Source organism: Nicotiana tabacum, chromosome 22 (assembly GCF_000715075.1).
Source record: "Nicotiana tabacum cultivar K326 chromosome 22, ASM71507v2, whole genome shotgun sequence".
NCBI lineage: Eukaryota > Viridiplantae > Streptophyta > Magnoliopsida > Solanales > Solanaceae > Nicotiana > Nicotiana tabacum.
This window is the reverse complement of record NC_134101.1, coordinates 67265305-67287852: the sequence shown is the minus strand read 5'-3', so window position 1 is coordinate 67287852 and position 22548 is coordinate 67265305. Positions and strand designations below refer to the sequence as shown.

At 37.3% G+C, this 22548-nt stretch overlaps 1 protein-coding gene across 1 annotated transcript; it reads right to left on the bottom strand.

Moving 5' to 3' along the window:
- Positions 1-5916: 5916 nt before the first annotated feature.
- Positions 5917-7228, bottom strand: LOC107799166 (metallothionein-like protein type 2). Its single transcript, XM_016622252.2, has 3 exons — positions 6965-7228; positions 6784-6855; positions 5917-6252 (listed from the first exon to the last, which is right to left on the bottom strand). The coding sequence occupies exons 1-3, from the start codon at positions 7027-7029 to the stop codon at positions 6165-6167; spliced, it is 225 nt and encodes a 74-aa protein (XP_016477738.1). The 5' UTR covers positions 7030-7228; the 3' UTR covers positions 5917-6164.
- Positions 7229-22548: the final 15320 nt, after the last annotated feature.

The following is a 22548-nucleotide window of genomic DNA, read 5'->3' as shown; positions in this document are numbered from 1 at the left end:
ACGAGATTAGGAATTTGTGAAAAAATTTAATTAGGAATTAAGGTGATAGAGAAGAGAGAAGAGATGACTATTGCGGGCTGCTATTCCTGGTGTTGAATTGAGATTTAATAAATTAGGGATTTAGGGTTTCAAATATTACTTATAAACATAGGAGTAAAGTGTAAATATAAAAATCCTTAATAGGTAAATAATTTATCCGATAAGAAAATTGAGTATTCCACTCCCAAACCATTAAGAAATTAATTATAAAATTTCAATTAGTTCATCAACCATTATCCCGATAACTCGATATCAATAAACCAATAAGTTATTTTTACTGTTCGGTTAACTGTTATGGTTTGATTTTTAACAGCCCTATCCGACTGCTAGGCAAAAACTTGGCCCTAAAAGCTTATTTAAATTGTGTCCAAGTAAGTGGCGATAATATGAAATCTCTAGCCTTCTTGTAACCTCTCCACCATTTTCCTGTTGTACCCTTCAACCGAAACCTAATTAACTTTGTGGCTAATATTTCAAGGCAATCCAAAAAAATAAACATTTCCTCTATCTCTTCCGAAAATAGCATTGGCTCATTCGGCTTGTTTGTACCATTATAAGTAGGAGGTTTTAATCTCAGAAAGACATGTGGATCGATTCTTCCTGTTGGTAACTGCACTGGCTGGGCAATATATTTGCAGGGACAGGAAGAGGTGGTATCCCAGGTAGAGCCTGAAAATAATGTTCTATAACCTCTTCATCAGAATCATGAAGGTCATGAGGAGGAGTATGAATAGGTGCAGCCCGACCATCTACTGGAGGGGCTAGGGACTCCAGAAAATCCAAAATTCTATCATTTCGATCATCACGTTGTTGTGGTTGATTCACCCTGAGTGGGTTAGGAGGGGGTGTGACTTTAATCTGATCATTATCAACCTACTGAGGTGGAGTCTGTGCCTTTCCAGTGGCCCTACAACGAGCCCGATTACCTCTGGCATTTTCACCTTTACTCGTGGCATTCTGATCTCGACCTCTACCTATACCTCTTCCACGTTCTCTAATTGTAGTTGGTGCCTTTGGTGCAGTCTGTACCTCTGGTACTTCTTCTTGATGATTAGAAGCTGGTATCCCAACATTGTTAGCAGTAGAGGATGAAGTTGATCTTGTTTAGAAATGAGAGACAAAGGACTGTTAGAATTTTGAAACATTTAGTTCTAACTCATAATGTAAGAATCAAAGAAAAGGTAATTTCTTAACATGTCCTACAGCCTCCCAGATATAAGTATGGTGCACAACATACCTATAAGTAAGACTCTACTAGACATGACTCATGATTTTCTAGGACTCCCTAAACCTAATCATCTGGTATCAACTTGTCATGCCCCAAAAGCTAAGGTGGGACGTGATTGGCACCCGACCTAAGGAACTGTAGAGTGAACACTTAACAAAGTTGTACTGAGAATAATGATAACTGAAGTAACCCAAAATGAGGCCATGACATATTTATTAACTAAAAAAATTTAATTCAAACTGAGAGTTAAGTCATAAATCTCAACAAAATACCCAATTGAGAATAAAAATTGTATAATACCCACTGGACTAAGTCATGAGCCTCTAAGAATATCGAACATTTACGTCCTTGGGGCACACTGCAAATGATAAAATAATATAAATAAATACTAAATTTGAGACCCACCAAGAAGAGAATCGGGAAAAGTTGTGGTGGAAGCTATTCCTATCATGTAGTGTCGGGAACGTGATCAGCAATATCTGCATCAATGATAAATCAAAACAAGCCCTCACAGGCTAAATATCACGACGGGATACCCAACAAGTCTCATAGGCTTCCTCCTAAGAAGGCGGGGTGAGACCTTCTGGGATAAATATAACAAGAAGGAAAAAATATCCATATAAAGCATGTAAGCAATTTAAGGTTTGAAAACTGATAGCAGGCAAGACTAAAACTATAAGCTGAACATGTAAACAGATAACTGAAAACTAAAACTTTAAAATAATAGTTAAAATGGAATGGAATTTAAGTTACGTATAGTGACCATGTGTACATGTGATTTGACAACACACACAGGGGAGTGTCGGCCTATCTCCCCAACAAATAATAGTTTCTGCGATAGTAGGGTAGCTAATCCTAGCCCTGGTGTCACTCACGCACAGGGAGGTTGTCTAGCTCTCCCTTCCGAATATGAACATATAAATGCATGAATGAATAAATGATGAAACTAAATACTAAAGTGAATGTAAATATCGCAAATAAAAGTACATAACAAGTAGTAATACAAGTAAGCATGTAATTCTATCACATATAAAGTAGTACTAAATAAAAGTGGAAGTAATAAAGTACAAGAAGATAGGGATTAGATTTGTTGAACACATGGATCATGTAGGTTTTAATAAAATTTTCTACTGGGAGAGTACGCCTCAACTCACCTAAAAGCTACGTGCTCACTGTAATTCACGCTTTTTTCAAGAAATCCCGATTTACAAGTCTATCTACATGATAAAGGGGATCAATTTACATCTATACAAGAACTAAATGTATAACTTAATTCATTTAGTTCATGAATATTTAGGCTTAACCTGTACAACTTGTGAGTTCTAATTCAATATGCACAAATTAAGTCCACGCGTTCCAAGTTCTATCAATTAATAGATTTAAACAATCTTCAAGTACACCCCAAGTTATAATAATCGGCACCCATTAATGTTTCACCATCTTTCACCACCACGCTTATATCCAAAGTTTCAAGTACTCGAAACATAGAAATAACTGATAAACTAGCATAAATAATGTTACTTACACAACATCAACTATTCTGATATTTTCGAAATATTGATACAATAGCTTTAATCTAGATGTATTTACTTAGTTGAAAAGCTGTAATATTTAATAAAAAATATTTCTTTTAAACCCAAAGCATGCTCATTCACCCCATTTGTAACCAAACACGGAAGATGACTTGAATTTGTCAGAATGTCAATGAATCGAGTAAAGTATACTTTGTTCCAAAATTTATTCTTTAAATTATATATGATAATACCCACAACAATAAAGATGTACGCAATACTCTTACATTGAATTTCTTCTTCACCGCTTGAAACAATGCTTCGGGATACCTAATTCTCCTTTCCTCCCTTACTGCTACATTTTTTTGTGTCTAAGAAATTCCAAACCCCTTGCCCTTAATCCCCACACTAACAGGCGTGGGCTTGGCCCATTATCTCATTATTTACATAGTTTCTTTTTCTTTTCTCTTATTTTTTTTCTCATTCTTTGTTCAAATTATTATTTCAAGCACTTTAGATCCATATCTTGCACTCACATGTATATTTCCAGATAATATGCGTGAAGTGTGTGGGTCTTTATACTCCCCGGGTAATTTAATTATATCATTAAATCCGTAATTACTGAAATTTTAAGCCTAGAAACTTATGATGCCTTACAGAAACCTCAAAAATAGAGCAACAGAAGAAAGGGAAAGTAGGATTTACGATTTTTTAGATCAGGAAGTGTAATAAAATTTTCTTTCTTTTTTCCTTTTGGGTATTTTAAATAGCGTCGTATGAATAATGAATTGGAGAGTTGAAGAAGAAAGGGGCATGAGTGTGGGTCTGAACGAGAGAAGAATGTGAGAAAGTTGCAACATCCATTTATCGGAGTTCATTTCTAAGAAGGTCACTGAACTTGAACTAATGAAATTTATTCTTGAAAGTCACTTTACTTTGTTTTATAACCGAAAAGTCATCATACTTTGAATTATAACTCAAAAGTCACTCAACATATTTAGGGTATATTAAATATTATTTTTTTATTTTTTTAAAACTCAATCAATTAAACAATAAAAAGCCACCCATTTAACCCGTGACTCAACCCGCTCTTTGACCCGACCCACTTTCTCTTATTTTTGTTACAAATAACGTAAATATTACTTTGTTGTTAATTATCTCGATTTTCAACATACTAGTTTAAGTAAAATATTAAAGCAGTTCGACTAGAAATGGTCTTTTAGTAACATTATTTTTACTATAAGCAATGCGCGTTCTTGTTCTAAAACATCGGGGATGTTGTCTTTTAATTTACTCTTATATTAATATTTGTCGGTCAAAATTTCAAGCGTAAATAACTTTTTTCATTTTTCCTTCCTCTTTTTTATTTTATTCCACTTAAACGCTGCTAATATTTTTGTTTGACTTTCAAATTTAACTCTAGTTTGTTAAGATTAATTTAACTCTAGTTGACAAGTGAGGATTGCTCAGTTGGTAAAGCTCCTCCACCCACGACCGTAAAGTCCTGGGTTCGAGTCACGCTGGAGGGGAAGTGTGAAAACAGTATAGATCCTCCTAATTTGGGAGGGGTTTAAAAAAAAGATTAATTTCTTATTATCTATCTAATACTTTGCTTAAACCAGTGTATACATTCAGTATAATTATATTGAAAACTAATATAATACACTATAGCAAAATAATATTTACGTTTTTATAATAGAAATAAGAGAAAATGGGTCGGGTCATGGAATGGTCGAGTCATGGTTTAAATGGATTTTTTGATTTTTTAAATGGTTGGGTTGTAAAGAAATATGAAAAATAATGATTAATAATACCCTAAAAGTGTTGAGTGAATTTTGAGTTACAATGTGCAAAGTATAATGACTTTCCTGTTACAAAATTAAAAAAAAAAATAACTTTCATAAACAATTTTTATTAGTTCAGTGACCATACGAGAAATGGACTCCCATTTATCCGTATGTGTTGTGTTTTATGTAAACTTTTAATCAAATAAGAGCACATTTAGGAGTAATTAGAAAAATGAGGAAGAGAGAGATTATAGAAAGTGCAAATGAAAATGGGCATACGAATGTGTCCAAGTTGTTAATATGGTTACTAATCTTTAATACTCCATTTTTTTATGGATAATTTAAGAGACCTCCCTTCAAGTTTCGTCCTATCACACTGACCTTCATTGCGTTTATAATATTACGCCGCCCTCCTTTTTTGATTTTCTTGTAATCATTATTTAAACTCATTTTAAATAAATATAAATAAAATATAATTTGATAAATTTGCCCTTTTTAGTATTGAAAAATACGAACCAACCCAATCTATATACACTCCTACATGTATATTTCCTTTTAGTAACGAGATGATAATTTACACTACAAATAGACTATAATTGTTAAGCTTTTAATTTATTCTATGTAACAAAACTTCTAAAATAGTGGTTACGTCCGTTTCATTAGTTCTTATGTTGTTTTCAAGGATCATTTTGATGACGAGAAAAATCAAACTTTCTCTAACAGTAATTAAATTCAAAGTAATTTATCTAATTGAAAGAAATTAACATTAAAAAGGGCAAATCTGTCAAATTATATTTTATTTATATTTATTTTAAATGAGTTTAAAGAATAGTTACAAAAAAATCAAAATAAGGGAGGTAGGTGTAATATTGTAAACCACAAGAGAGATAACTGTGATAGGGCGAAACCTGAAGGGAGATTAGTGTGATAGGGAGAAACATGGAGGAGCACTCTCAATTTATCCGTTTCTTTTTAAGAAAAATATTTTCCACTCACTTGGTCTAATTTGTGACGCACACGATAGTAATAATTGGTTAGAAAATTTGACCTTTTCTACGTGGTGTAAATAAAGCACTAAAGCGAAGTTGCTTTCAGGGGTTATATTGATGGTGATGGAGTAATGGACTAGTGGTAATGGTAATGATAATTGTCTAAATTATATGAAATTTAAGGCCTCCAGTTTTTGTTGATAATTTCTTGCACGCAAATGAAATATTCAGCCTATAATAATTTGCACGAAAGAATAGGGCACTGACGTGAGTTTACCTCACCTTCATAATTGCAGCTTTACTTTCCCATCTTAACATTCGTTATTTTATAAAAAAATGAATTTGATTATAAGCAGACATAATTTATACATAATAAAAGGAGAAGCCAACTTGTATTCTATATATTGATAAGTTCGTGTTACAGCCCAAATCAGCTTCCTTTCATACAAATATCATATTAGAAAACCAAACAGAAAAACCATGAAACAACATCAAACAAACCTTGTCAAAAAGATTTGGAGATGGTCAGTTTCATGGTTGTAGTTTTATTAATACTACAAAGCTTTTAAAACACATAATATATTTTTGGGCCAGCTAATGACCATGTTCATCAGCAGTTGCAAGGGTCACATTTGCAGTTTGCTCCGCACTTGCAGCCATTTCCTCCTTCTGTTGCTTTCTCAGCAGATCCCTCGTAGCTTCAATTCATGAAAAAAAATTATCAGTTTCTTGCTATACAAAAATTATTTCTTCTTTCAAGTTTATTTTCATTATGCGATTACTAGATCTGTCATTTAACCCTAATTAAATTCAACATAATTTAGAGAGATTTAACTCATATAAGCGGATCGCAACATAGACTCAATGGATAACTGAACCTAGTAATTTTAACCCATAACATGAATATATATAATTCGAAAAATTACTTAAATTTCAATAAAATATTAAGTTTTGAACTCATAATTGGGAAAGTGTAATAAGTTTAGTGGTCAGAACATAAAGTTCTAACCTATGAAGTCTAGATCGTGAATCCAACTCCGCTACACGTGTAAAGATTTTTATACTAAGGTGTTTTAATTTCAAACTTCTTGTAGTAGGTTTATATGCTTTAGTTTTGAGGTTATTAATCCTTTGTCACGACAGTTACCTATAGTTATGTTTTAGTTGACCTGATAATATTTTTGAAATTAAATTAAATATAGAGAAGGGAAAGTTAAAATTAGACTAACTTCTTCATAGGTGCAACTCCCTCAATGATGGTAAAGGTGGTGGTGTTCTCCAAGTCGGGGTACATCCCACATCTGCAATTTAATCAAAATCAAAGAAACAAATAAATGGAGTCAAAGGAAAAATAAATTGTCAACAGGATCAGTTATATATGTTAGTACTAAATATTTACTCAGAACTTACCCTCCACAGCCACTGCCGCATTTGCAACCAGATCCACAGCCACAGCTTCCTCCACAGCAAGACATGTTTTTTTTTTCTTGGAAAAAGACTAGGAATCAATTTATCAAAAAGAGTTTGTGAATTGTGTTTAGAATGGTGAAGCAGAGACGGGGATTTATAGCAGAAGGCAGGAGACTATTGGTGATTGTGTGATCATACACCTGACACGTCGACAAATAGTGGGGTTATTTGAATTGTATTTCCTAATAGAATATTATCCATGATAAAATATTTATTTAATCTAACTTTTATTTATTTAATCAACCAATGTTCCAAAAACCTATCGGCCCCACTAATTCGATTTCGCGTTCTTGAAGTTTACTTTGATGGTTTTAGGGATTCTTAACATAGAGGACTCCATTTTTAGGAATTCAAGATTTTTGTTCATTCCACCATATTCCCCTCATTTTTTATTCAATTGGCTTACTAAAAAGTGAGCTAAAAGATGATGATGAAATTCATGCGGATCTAATGAGGACATAATGAAGGAAAAATAATTTACATAGGCAATACAAATGAGTTTGGATTAAATTCTTTTTGTCATGTTGATATATTTAAATAAAATTTCGTTTTTGGCCAAAGATTTTGTCTTATTAGAGATTTGTGTTAGTAAAAAAAAGTATAGAAAACTTTTAGTGTTTTATTACATATTTTTAAATTTTTATCTAAACTATATTAAATTGAAATAACTTAAATAGAGCAACATGAAAGTTAAAGATTTATTTAGTGATGCCAAAGTTGCTTCATATTGAGACGTAAGTGATGTAACTTGCTAAAACTAAAAGTAGGGGCGTACATAGGTCGGGTTGATTCGGATTTTTTAATTACCAAACCATTCAATGGTGTCGGGTTTTTAAATTTATAAACCAAACCAAACCAATAAAGTCGGATTTTTCATTCTCGGGTTTTTTGATTTTTCGGATTTTTTCCCGGTAAAGTCTCAATAGCACAAAATATGTAATTTGTGCTCCAAATATTTATTTTAGTACTAGTAGGATACAACTATATAATGTATTTTTCAAGAAAATAAAATAATAATATGAGATGAGTCATAACATTGTACTAAAATTCAATAACATAGATAATAAAATCTCACAAAGAAAATATTACTAATTAATACACCATAATAAAAATTAACAACTAATAAATACTATTAATTACACAACTAAGCATAAAAAAAAAGATAAATTAGGTTATACATTTTTATTATAAATTAATGCAAAATTAAAAAATAGATATCCAACATTATTATCATTCCTAGTGTTGAATTGAATTTCCTTTATTAGTATTAGTATTTGATTTGAATTTTATTTAACTTAACTACTTTTATGGGCTATAAAATTTATTGGACCATTCAAGAATGTTAAGTCCAAATTTTAAATAATACTTTTAAAGATAAAACTGTGAACAAGTTTACGAAATATTTATAAATTATATTACAATAAATATTTATATGCATAAAATATTTTTTAAAGTTGTATAAATGTAATGTCGGGTTGGTTTGGTTTCGGTTTGACTTTTTTTAGTTAAAACCAAACCAAACCAAATCAATTATGGTCGAGTTTTTTTTTAACACCAAATCACAATCGGGTTTTTTCTCTGTTTGACTCGAATAATCGAGTTGGTGCGATTTATCGATTTTCTTTGTACACCCTAACTAAAAGTAATGTTTGTGCTTTTAATGTTGTTTAATAGCTCATAAAAATGGGTGAGGAACTTGTTAGAATTCGCCTAATCATACTAAAACTAATAAGTAAAACTTAGATCTTTTGAATAAACCGTGGAAAAGAGAATAAGGTATGAAGCTTGCTTGAGTGCAATGAGAATTTGATTTCTTTTTGAAGCCAAGAAAATTGAGAATCAGCACAAATAATATCTTACTAACATTCCTAACGTGGGGTCCTTGATAATATATTATGTACAATTACTCCACAAAATCAGGTGAAATTTCTTTGCTGACATTGATCTCCATTTTGGGTTTCGCCGTCAATCTCAAGATTCGTAGACTTTGCTCTCCTAAATATAGTTTTTAACTCCATTAATTCATTATATATGTTAGATGTCCAGCTGGAGGCCTATTGTTGTTGGAAAATTGTCAAAAGAGAATTATTTTTTTATGCAACTTGCATTTGCTTATAAACAGATAATGCTAAAACTACTGATAAGAACATATTCATTTGCTGTCTATGTCATTGTTTTGTATATAGACGATGCAATCAACTTGCATTTATTTCGATTAATTCATTGAGTATATAATTATTTTTCCTAGGCACAAGTACAAGATAATTTCGCTTATCAAAACTTAAACAATTGGACTAATTCGTCTAGTGTTGTTCTTTTAAGATGGTTTATCCTTAAAATTGGATAACAATTAAATTTATAAGAAGATTCTAAGGATACGCAATTTCACTTAATACCGATAGACAAATATGAAAATTAATAACATAAATGAATTATAAAATAAGGCGAACCAGTATTGAAACGTAATTCAACCCTCTATGGTGCCCTTGAACTTACTGATACCAAAATAGTTGAAAATAAAGCAAAATTAAGGAACAATCGTATCAACAGGAAAGAAAATTGTATTGCTTTTTAACGTGAGAACTGTGTCTTACAAATGGTTAATACTCCCCTTTATATAGTAGAGGAGTTCTACTTATAGTATAACTCTAATTACAGAAGGAGATCCCATGATTAGCTAATTAACCGTTTCTGATTTGATCTGTTTCGAGATTTACGCCATGATCCTCGACCAGTCACCGAGATTTACGCCGTGATCTTCGACCAGTCACAGATATCTCGCCTTTCTGTTATTGTGCTATCTTCTATCTTGCTCGATGTCTATCTTGTTTGGCTTCGATCGCTACTAGCCTCGATCTTGACAGGTATCTCGGTTCTGAACTCGGTACCCTATCCTTGTAATATGGCATATTCCGTTACGAGGCCATCCATCGATGCTAACTCCCAGTCTCGGTCAAGTAGTAAAATCGGATGGTCCCGATTTTCACCGTATACAGATAGTCCCCTCATTTTTGGAGTATAACATCAAGGAACGAATTCAGTCTTCGATTCTCTAGCTTGACCTATCATGATGTCATCATTGTCATGACGTCATCCTCGTAAATGGCCGAAAACATCCCGTCAGTACGGTTCCCCGAGACATTAATGAGCGTCAGCTGGTGGCCGGCCACTAGTGTTTTTGAACCGTCGCTGTAAATCCCATAAATAGGCCCTCTCTTCATTGACTCAAATTTTACTTTCACTTTCTTCTCCAAAGCCTTTACCTCTTTCGCGTTTCTCCATTTTGTGAAATCCTCAGGTTTTGTTGTTAACCCCTTCTCAAAAATACCAAGTCCTTCTACTTCCTTCTTTCTTCAAACTCATACGAAAAAATGGCAAAAACATAAAAAAATGGTACCACAAAAAGAAGCTGCTTCATCTTCTCAACACGCCAGCACGAAATCGCCGGTGGAACCCCATATTGAGGAGTGTATTCCCTGGGGTGTGCGTTAAACTCCGATTTCAAAACCAATAAGGCTTCATCGGTTCCAGGTCTATGCGAGCCTGTGTCAAGATATTTATGCTCAATAATAGAGAAATACCTCGAGCAGGTAAAGAAAGACTGGATAAAGAGGTGGTGATCCCGACCACCGAAGAAGACATAACTACCCAAATAAAAGGGTTTCAAAGTGTTTATACTTACCCTTTCATGTTGGGGGGTCCCGATCCCATCGTCGTTGATTTTTGTCGTCAGTATCAAATAACCCTAGGTCAAATCCATCCTTATTTTTGGCGAATTGTTATTTTGCTCTGATTCTTTGTGAGCAAAGTCGAGGGGATGCCTTTCACCCTCGACCACCTCATCAGGTTATACAGCCCCCGTCTCTATCGAGGCGGGTTAATAAAATTCCAATATCGGGCCACTAAAGTGTTGTTCTCGAGCATAGACGAGGACAAGGAACGAGGCTGGATGGGCTGGTTCGTTCGAGTGAGGACTTCCGACCTAATCTCAGCTGAGATGTCATTTCCTGAGAGATGGAATATGAAGCGTAAGTATAATCCCACTGTTAATCCTTATTTATTGTTTTGCCCCTTTTACTTCTTCTTATCGATATCCCTTTTCATAATGTAGCGGTTGCTTGGATGCCTTGTGTAATTCCTAATCTCAAGAACTGGGCTCGGGACCTAACTTCGACCTCTACGTACGCCAAGTTCTCATGGCGCGATTAATCAAAGGGTCGATGGGAGGCCAAAAATCATGGTAAGCCTCATTTTCATATATCTGATGATTTGATCAAAATGTCTTTATTATACTTAACCAATTTTCTTGTGTGTAGGCCTGGCAAAGATGCGGTCATGAGACTCTCGTCTGGCGAGGAAAAGACTTCGGCCCTGGTTCCGAATCCGGCAAAGGACAACAAGAGAAAAAGGGCCTCGACCTCCGAGGATCCAGAACTTAAGAAAAGGACGACTCATAAGCCGATGAAGAACATCATCCCTCTGACCGAAGAATCTGTTCGATGTCTAAGGGATGATGATGAAGAAGAAGAAAATGACGTCTACGTACTAGTGGCCCGAGTGAAGAAAATCATCGATGCCCCAAAGGCAGCTGGATCGATGGCAGTTGATGAGGCTCCGTCTCGAACTGAGGGGATATCGGAGAAGGACCCGGGCAAAGTCCTCGAGTCGTTGGAGATCGAAGATGCCTCCCACCGAAGTGAACAAACGGTGGGTATATCTGAAGGGACCGGCCCTGAAGCCCTTCGAACTGAGGAGAACGCCCCAAGTGACTCACTTGGGAAAATAGTAATCGGAGACTCGTCCACTCTCCTTGCTTTTTCCGAATGGGCTATTCGGGAAGCCCGAGCTTTGGGGACCCTCGAGGTAGACGGGGCTCATGAGGCAGATGACCTCTTCTGTGATTTTCTTACAGGTATAGAGGATGATGCCGGCCCGAGTGACACATCGGGTAGGTCTCGATTCCCTTTGTTAATGTCATATTCTTCCATTTTCTTCCTAACTTTTTCTCTTTTTCATATAGGCTTTAGCTCTTTATCAAGAGGCATTTTCCAAGTCTCGGGTAGAGTTGAGCCGATGTGAGGCTGACTTCTGAGGGATTTCGGGGGAGAGAAATGCCCTCAAACTTCTTAGTTGGCAAAAAGAGGAAGAGATCAAGGATCTTCGAGCCGAGTTGGCCAAGGCTTACCAAGATCGGACAGACCTGATCGGGCAGGTAATGAGAATTTTAAAAACCCACGGGCTCTATTCAGGAACAGTGGCTAATATTTTAGTCTCTCAGCTGCAGCAGAAGATTGAGAGGATCGAGAAGTTCCACGAGAAGATCAGTACGATAAAGGCGGAGTCCTTGGGGTGGAAAAAGGTATAGACGGCCTTGCTGCAAAAAAAGAGACTGTTCGGGCCCAATTGTCATCGGCCGAAAGTCAGCTCCTAGGCTTGAAGGAGAATAGTTCAGCTCAGGCAAAGAAGATAGGGGAGCTCGAGGCTCAGTTGGCTTCCGAACTTACAAGGGCCAAAACTGAAGTCGAAAAAGCAAAGGTCGAGGCTGAGGCTATCGTGGCCGTCTACGGGCTGATGCTGCAACTGCTTAAGCCCAAGAGAGAGAGGCTACCGAGACTGCTCAAACTCGAGCATATTGGATTGCCGAACTCGCCAAATGCCAATCTCGGAGGGAAACCCTCGAGGATATCCACGCTCGAGGTTTCGATCTTACCAACGAGATAGTAAAGGATAGAGAGCATGAAGCCAAAGCTGGAGCACTGGCCACTTCCGATGATGATGATGATGGCAGCAAGAGCGGGTCTGAGAATGGGGAGGACCTCGATAGAGAAGAAGCTGCCCCCGGAGGAGATCAGGAACCTTAGGATTTTTCACTCTTTGATCTTTTGTATAGGATCATGATCGGACCTTGTAAATATTCTCATATATATAAAGATCTTTTTCCTTTCCGACTTGTCTTTATTTCATTTATGCATTGTGAAAGTTTTATTTTATTTATGCCTTATGAAAGTTTTGTTCATAAGTTCAAGGCTTAGGCAATTTGATCGAAACTGAACTAGTGTAGTTTTTATAATCGAGTCAGTACTTGCTCGAACTCGGAGTTGGGTGACCCTTAGGTTTTAATTGAGTGAGGATGATTTCTTCGAACTCAAAATAAACTGGCCTTTTAGGCTCTTGAATTAGGCCGATACAGTCATAGAAAAAAGAATGGCTTTCTCACCCTTTTCGGCTTGAAAAGTTTATCGTTTAATCATATAAATTATGTTGTGCCTTAACAAGAAATAAAGGATTTGCTCGAGAGTTCGAACTGTTCCTTACCCATTAGGATTTTCAAGGGTCGATATTATCGAGACCCTTTATTTCATAATGACTTAGCATAAAATAAAGAATTTGTTTGAGAGTTCGAATGCCTTTGTATCCATTAGGGTTTTCGAGGGTCGATATTATCGAAACCCTTAGAAATTTAGCCGAGGGTAGCCTTTTTTAATCGGTTTGTGAAATTATTTTAAGGCATGATTAATGACGAAAATCGGACGTCTCCGAACCGTGTTGATTTGGTTATAGCCTTTAACTTGGGATTCACCTTTTGGGCTTGTTCCCCTGTTATACTTCGAACTTGTTCGAAGAATCAGTCCCCGAGTGGGGTGGCCGTGGTTTATAAAGTCGAGGATCGCCTTTTTAAGGTTTTACGATCTCGAGGTTTAATAATTTGATCGTGTTAATTTTTTGGACGGCAGTCCCCGGGTATCGGGTAAATTATTTGAACTTCAGTTGTGATCGGCACTTAAGCTAGTTTCCACCATAGATCATAAGTATGAAATTGTAAAGTATAAATTTTTCTAAAACATGGAGCATCTGGTAAGAAAAAATACTTCTTCCAATAGATTATACATGCGTACATGTTTTGCCATTAGGGCTCGAGTAATCTATATAGACACAGTTCATATGACCGTTTGGTCCTCTACAAAATTTACCTATCGAGACCCTGTCGACACGAAGTATTTTCCTTGTAACTATCCGAGGCTGATGCCCTCCAGTATTCGAGGTTGATTGTAAAGGAGCCTCAGATAATGTTGAATTGCTCTAAGTTATCACGAACAATGGTTGCCTCGTTAAAAACCTCGCCAGAAAAATCCATTTGGGATAAAAACCAGTCTAAGGGAAAAAGAGTGCAACGCGTGCTTTCAGACCTAAGGAATGCGTTTGAAGAATCCTTTGATGTCTTCGATTAAACACCTGCAAATGGTTAGTATAAAAGATAAAAAAAAATGGAGAAGGTCGTACCTTAGCAGTAATATCGTTTGAGGAGTGATATATTCCAATTGTTTGGTAATTGTTCACCGTTTGCCATGCCAAGTTTGTAGGATCCTTTTCCGATGATATCGAGGACCTGGTATGGTCCCTGCCAGTTTGGACCAAATTTTCCTTTGTTTGGGTCTCGAGTATTGAAGGTGGCCTTCCTCAGAACCAAGTCCCCGATTTTGAAGTGTCGAAGATTGGCTCTTCGATTGTAGTACCCTTCGATCTGTTGTTTCTGTGCGGCCATTCAAACGAGGGCGGCCTCCCGTGTTTCATCTAGCAATTCGATGCTTATATTCATAGCCTCGTGATTTGACTCTTCCATTGCATATCGAAACCTGACGCTGGGTTCCTCGATTTCAACCGGGATCAGAGCTTCGGCATTGTATATTAAAGAAAATGGTGTTTCCCCCGTACTGGATTTTGACAACGTTCGATACGCCCAAAGGACTTCGGGCAATATTTCTCTCCATTTTCCTTTGGCGCCGTTCAATTTTTTATTTAGATTTTGAATGATGGTTTTGTTTGTCGATTCGGCATGTCCGTTCCAACTAGGATGATATGGAGTCAACATGATCCTCTTTATTTTGTGATCTTAGAGAAATTTTGTCACTTTGCCGCCGACGAATTGCTTTCCATTGTCGCATACGATCTCGGCATACATCCCGAATCAGCATATAATGTGGTCCCAGATGAAATCTATGACTTTTTTCCCACTAATTTTCTCGAAAGCCTGCACTTCAACCCACTTAGAGAAATAGTCACTCATAAATAAAATAAATTAGCTTTACTTGGGGCCGATGGTAGAGGGCCGACGATATCCATTCCCCACTTCATGAATGACCATGGGGATAAGACTGGGTGGAGTTGCTCTCTGGGCTGGTGAATCATCGGCGCAGATCTTTGATATTTGTCGCACTTTCGAACAAACTATTTTGTATCCTTCTCCATATCGGCCCAAGTCAACTTGCATTTATTTTAGTAAATGCAAGCTTACTCGATATATTTGTTCCTCCAATCCCAAGTCAAACTTGTGGAGTTGATTTTAGAGTGGCCTTCTTCGATTACTGATATTGAAAGTTGTACGACAGTCCCCGAGCTAATCTCGCCATCTTCGACTGATGATCCCAAATTTGCAAGGGCATCGGCCTCGCTGTTTTGTTCTCGAGACACATGTTGTAAGGTCCATTCAATAAATCGATGTAGAGTCACATGTAATTTGTTCAAGTACCTCTACATTCAATCTTCTCGGACCTCGAAAGTTCTGTTGACTTGGTTTACTACGAGCAGGGAGTCACATTTTGCCTCGATGACTTCTGCTCCCAAACCTTTAGCTAGCTCGAGACCTACAATCATGGCCTCATACTCGGCCTCATTGTTAGTTAACTTGGAAGTTTTGATAGCTTGCCTAATTGTATTACCCGTGGGCGGCTTCAAAACGATGCCTAGCCCGGACCCCTTCACGTTCGAAGCACCGTCAATGAAGAGGGTCCACACCCCCGATGATGTACCCGATTTTAATAATAGTTCCTTTTCGACCTTGGGTACGAGGGCTAATGTAAAGTCGGCTACGAAGTCCGCTAATATTTGAGACTTCCATTTGGTCCGTCGGCCTGAAAGTTCGAGTTTATGCAAAATATTGCGAAGGGGATAAGTAGTAACCACACAGATCGGGTGACACTGAAAATATGGTTTTAATTTCCTAGAGGCGCTTATTAGGGCCAGCGCTAATTTTTCTAAGTATGGGTATCGGGTATCGGCCTCGTCTAAAGTTTGACTAACATAGTAAACATGAAATTGCGTACCTTTCTCTTCTCGAACTAGGACTCCACTTACCGCGATTTCCGAGACTGCTAAGTACACGTAGAGTTGCTCGTCTGATTTAAGAGTATGAAGCAGTGGAGGGCACGAGAGGTACCGCTTTAATTCTTCCAATGCTTGTTGGCATTCCGGGATCCATGCAAAATTGTTCTTCTTTTTGAGCAGCAAGAAGAACTTGTGACTTCTATCTGAAGACTTTGAGATGAATCGGCCTAGGGCGGCTATGCGCCCTGTTAATCTTTGTACGGCCTTAACATTATCCACGACTGTGATGTCTTCGATCGCCTTAATCTTATCGGGGTTGATTTCGATACCCCGATTTGATACGATAAAGCTGAGGAACTTGCCTGAGCCGACCCCGAATGCACATTTCTCCGGGTTGAGTTTCATGTTATATTTTCTTAGTATATCGAAGGTCTCCTGCAAATGTGTCAAATGGTCCTCTGCTCGCAGGGACTTAACTAGCATATCGTCAATATAAACTTCCATTGACTTACCTATTTGTTGTTCGAACATTAGATTTACTAAGCGATGATAAGTGGCACCAACATGTTTTAGTCCAAACGACATTACATTATAACAATAGGTGTCGTACTTAATAATGAACGAAGTTTTTTACTGATTCTCCGGGTTCATTTGTATTTGATTGTACCCGGAGTAGGCATCGAGAAAATTAAGGATCTCATGGTTGGCCTTGGAATCGATCATGCAATCGATATTCGGTAGAGGAAAAGAGTCTTTAGGACATGTTTTGCTTAAATCATTATAGTCTATGCACATTCTAAGTTTATTTCCCCTTTTAGGGACTACGACTATGTTTGCTAACCATTCGGGATATTTTACCTCCCGAATGGATCCTATTTTGAGAAGTTTGGTTACCTCGTCCTTGATGAATGCATGTTTTACCTCGGACTGAGGTCTTCTCTTTTGTTTTACTAGGCGGAACTTCGGGTCCAAGCTCAGTCGATTTGTAGCGATTTCTGGCGGGATCCCTGTCATATCTATATAGGACAAAGCAAAACAATCCATATTATTGATAAGAAACTTAATGAGCTTTTCCCTGAGCTCGAGGGTTAACCCCGTTCCTAGGTATACCTTTCGATCGGGTAGATGCTCGATTAGTATGACTTGCTCCAGTTCCTCGACCGTCGATTTGGTGGCATCGGAATCCTCGGGAATTATGAAGGATCGAGGGATCCAATAGTCATCGTCCTTGTCCATTCCTTGCTTCTCCGATTGAGTCAAGGCTGGCAGTTGTGGTTGCTATTTAGCTTCTTGTTTTCCTTTGGACTCCGATCCTTTTGTTGACGAAAGTGCCGATACCGGTATCACTTCGTCGACGGCGAACATCTCTTTGGCAACATGTTGTTCCCCATACACCGTTGTTACTCCATATAGTGTTGGGAACTTCAGTATTTTGTGAAGGGTTGAGGGGACCACCCTCATATTGTGAATCGAGGGTCTTCTGAGCAGTACGTTGTATCTCATATCGCCTTCAATCACATGGAACTTTGTTTCTTGAATAATTCCGGCTACATTTACTGGTAGGATGATTTCACCTTTAGTTGTTTCGCTTGCCATGTTAAATCCATTGAGAATCCGAGCTGCGGGTAGGATCTGATCTTGTAGGCCGAGCTGCTCCACGACCCTCGATCGAATAATATTGGCCGAACTTCCTAGATCAATTAAAACACGTTTAACCTGAATTTTATTCATAAGGATAGAGACTACCAAAGCATCATTGTGGGGTTGTGAAATCCCTTCTGCTTCCTCATCATTGAATGATAAGGCGCCTTCTAGAACATAGTCTCGAGATCATTTTTCTCTGGTGATTGATACTTTAGTGTGTTTGAACACGGGCCCTTGTGGAATATCGACCCCACCAACGATCATGTGAATCACGTATTGTGGTTCTTACTGCTCTTTTTTCCTATTTGCTTCTCTATCTCTGAAATGGTTTTTAGCTCGGTCGCTCAAGAATTCTCGAAGGTGACCCTCGTTGAATAAACGGGCCACATCCTCTCTTAGTTGTCTGCAGTCTCCGATTTTATGACCATGTGTACCATGGTATTTGCATGTTTGATTGGGGTTCCTTTGGGATAGATCGGTTTGTAGGGGTCTGGGCCATCTAGTATCTTTGATTCTCCCAATGGCTGACACAATATTTGATGTGTCGATGCTGAAGTTGTATTCTCATGAGCCCTCGAGAACTCGGTCTTCGATCATTTCAGATGGGATTGCGTCCTGGGCCGGGGTTCTCTGTCGATATCCCTTTGAGTTTTGCCGATGGGCCTGTTTGGATAAGCGGAATCGGAAGGGGTCCCCAATTGATCATCCTTGACCCTGATCTTCAACTGGTACCGATTATGTATATCGGACCAGGTTACTGCTGGATATTCAATTAAATTCTGCTCTAGCTATTGTGATGCCACCGAACTTCGTTCGTTCAAACCTTGAGTAAAGGCCTGAACAGCCCAATCGTCTGTGACCGGTGGTAGATCCATGCATTCCATCTGAAACTGAGATAAGAATTCCCTCAACATTTCGTTGTCTTTCTGTTTTACATTGAAGAGGTCCGATTTTCTAGTCACAACTTTTATTGCTTCAGCATGTGCCTTTATGAAGGAGTCTGCAAGCATGGCGAAGGAATCGATGGAATTAGGCAGCAAATTGTGGTACTATATCATTGCTCCTTTCGACAAGGTTTCTCCAAATTTCTTCAGTAGAACGGATTTAATCTCATCATCTTCTAAGTCATTTCCCTTTTATTGCGCATGTATAAGAAGTGACATGTTCATTAGGGTCGGTGGTCCCATTATACTTAGGAATTTATGGCATTCGGAATTTCTTCGGAATGGGTTTCGGTGCCGCACTTGGAGGGAAAGGCTTTTGTACAAATTTATTCGAATCCATACCTTTTAGAATTGGCGGCGGCCCCGGTATTTTGTCAACCCGGGAGTTGTATGTCTCTACTTTCTTGTCATTTGCCTCGATTTTTTTTTCTCCCGATTTAATCCGTTTAGTGAGCTCCTCGAACATTTTCATAATGGAGGGCCAGTCCCCGATTCGTTGGCATTCGACCTTTCCAACACAGGCTCGGTCCTTTGAACGACTTCTGGTTTGATCCTACTCGGTGTTCGATGTTGATTTTGTAGTTGTGCTATAGCGGCCTGTTTGAGCCTGTAACATTTCGAATGTCAATTGAAGGCTAACTCCATTATCTTCTCCACCCTGCGTACCTCAACCACCTGATCTAACTTCCCTGTGTATACTACCTTCGGGCTCAACGCCCAAATTTGTATTTAGGGCGATATGTGAACTGACATCAACGGGATTTGCAATTTGTGCTCCCTCGAGGTTGGCCTGAGGCACCTCGATTCATGGGGCGGCTATGTTGTCATTTTCCCTGTGAAATACAAGGTTGTTGTTACCATGTGTGGGTGTTGCTTGTGAGTTCGACATGATTATCCTGAAAATAAAGATTCTTACGAGAACAAGTGTAAAGCAGTGTGTGTTATTGAAATTAGTATTAAGTAATCACTATTATCCTTAGCCCCACGGCGGGAACCAAACTGTTTACCCTTAAAATTGGATAACAATTAAATTTATAAGGAGGTTCTAAGGATACGCAATTTCACTTAATACCGATAGACAAATATAAAGATTAATAACAGAAATTAACTATAAAATAAAGCGAACCAGTATTGAAATGGAATTCGACCCTCTAAGGTGCCCTCGAACTGACTGATACCAAAATATTTGAAAATAAAACAAAATTGATGAACAATTGTATCAACATGAAAGAAAATTGTATTGTTTTATTACATGAGAACTGTGTCTTACAAATGGTTAATACTCCCTTTTATATAGTAGAGGAGTTCTACTTATGGTATAACTCTAATTAGAGAAGGAGATCCCATTAATAGCTAATTAACCTTTTTGATTTAATCCGTTCCGAGATTTACGCCATGATCCTCAACCAGTTACCGAGATGTACGTTGTGATCCTCAACCAGTCACGGATATCTCGCCTTTCTGTTATTGTGCTATCTTCGATCTTGCTCGATGTCTGTCTTGTTTGGCTTCGATCGCTACTAGCCTCGATCTTGACATGTAACTCGGTTCTGAACTCGGTACCTTATCCTCGTAATATGGCCTATTCCGTTACGAGGCCATCCTTCGATGCAAACTCCTGGTCCCGGTCAAGTAGTAAAATTGAAAAATTATTTACCTTTAAAATTAGATAACAATTAAATTTATAAGGAGGTTCTAAGGATACGCAATTTCACTTAATACCGATAGACAAATATGAAGATTAATAACAGAAATAAACTATAAAATAAAGCGAACCAGTATTGAAACAGAATTCAATCCTCTAGGGTGCCCCGAACTGACAGATACCAAAATAGTTGAAAATAAAGCAAAATTGATGAACAATCGTATCAACAGGAAAGAAAATTGTATTGCTTTTTTACGTGAGAAATGTGCCTTACAAATAGTTAATACTCCCTTTTATATAGTAGAGGAGTTCTACTTATGGTATAACTCTAATTACAGAAGGAGACCCCATGATTAGCTAATTAACCGTTTCTGATTTGATCCGTTCTGAGATTTACGCTATGATCCTCGACCAGTCACCGAGATTTACGTCGTGATCCTCGACCAGTCACGGATATCTTGCCTTTCTGTTATTGTGTTATCTTCGATCTTGCTCGATGTCTGTTTTGTTTGGCTTCGATCGCTACTAGCCTCGATCTTTACAGGTAACTCAATTCTGAACTCGGTACCCTATCCTCGTAATATGGCCTATTCCGTTACGAGGCCATCCTTCGATGCAAACTCCCGGTCTCGGTCAAGTAGTAAAATCGGGTAGGCCCGATTTTAATCGTATACAAAGATTCAGCTCCCAGAGTTATTACTCCAACTGTTCAGTCACTAGGCAACTCCTTGGAGACGGAGACCATTTAGATGATCCAGAAAACTTGTTGATCACTAAACTCTTGTAAAACGTAATTCATTTTGTTAATATTGTTTTCTCTTCCTATTGTCTCTGTAATGAAAAATAGAAAGTGCCTTTTTGTACTTTTATTTCCAACCATCCAATGCAGTAGTAGTCATAGATCATCAATCTACTTCTGCTTTATAAAGCACAGGCCACACTTCTCCAATTTAGTCTACCTCCTATTCCTTTTTAATTAGGCTATTTAAAATTCTGATGGTGGAGAGAACAAGATGCTTCACATATCTTTTTATACGGAAAGAAACGCATCTCTGTTTTCAAGCACTAGCAATAGTGCGAGGATTCGTCGCATGGCATTCAACGGTTGTAAAGGAAGTAATAGAAATAAAGACCATCAAATATGAGATTGTTATCAAATAAATAAAGACAGTAAAGTAAAGACACGTATAGAGAAGACATAGAGAGAAACTGATATATTATTCAAACTTCAAATTTATGTATATAATAAGTTGAATTCTCCTTTATTTATAAAAGAAAAGAAGCTGCTGTGTAAGCTGCTTGTAAGCTGTTGTGCCAGATATAGATAATCTTCTACCATGAGTAATATTTATCCATAACAGAGTACCGAAAGGATAAGTTTCTTCAGGAGACTTATTTTCAATGGAGTACTAAATAGATAAACATATTTACGGCGGAGCCTCATATGGATAAGCTTCTTCATGAAGCTTATTTACAATGGAGTACTAAATGAATATGCATAATATAATATATTTATAACACTCCCCTTGGATATTCATTAAAAGATAATGTGCTTCATTAAAACCTTACTAGAAAAAAATTCCGTGGGAAAAAATCCTAGTAAAGAAAAAAGAGTACACATATTTAGTAATACGCATTGCTAGTTGCCTCATTAAAAACCTTATAAGGAAAATCCCGTGGGAAAAAACTTTAGTAAGGAAAAAAGAGTACATCGCGTATTTTACTCCCCCTGATGAAAATCTTGTTTTAAATATTTAAGTCTCCGCATTACAATCTTGTATACCATTTTCTCAAAAGTTAAAGTTGGTAAAGATTTAGTGAATAAATCTGTCGGATTGTTACTTGAACGGATTTGTTGCACATCAATGTCACCATTTTTCTGAAGATCGTGTGTGTAGAATAATTTTGGTGAAATGTGCTTCGTTCTATCTCATTTTATAAATTTCTCCCTTCAATTGAGCTATGCATGCAGCATTGTCTTCGTATAAAATTGTGGGTCTTTTCTCACATTCTAAACTATATTTTTCTCGAATAAAATAAATTATTGATCTCAACCATACACATTCCCTACACTACAAGAAATTTAATTTTTAACGACCATTTCTTAACGAAGGGACATAAATTCGGTCATTGTAAGTGTACTTATAGCAACCAAATCTTCTTCCGATCATTAAAACTAATTATTAGTT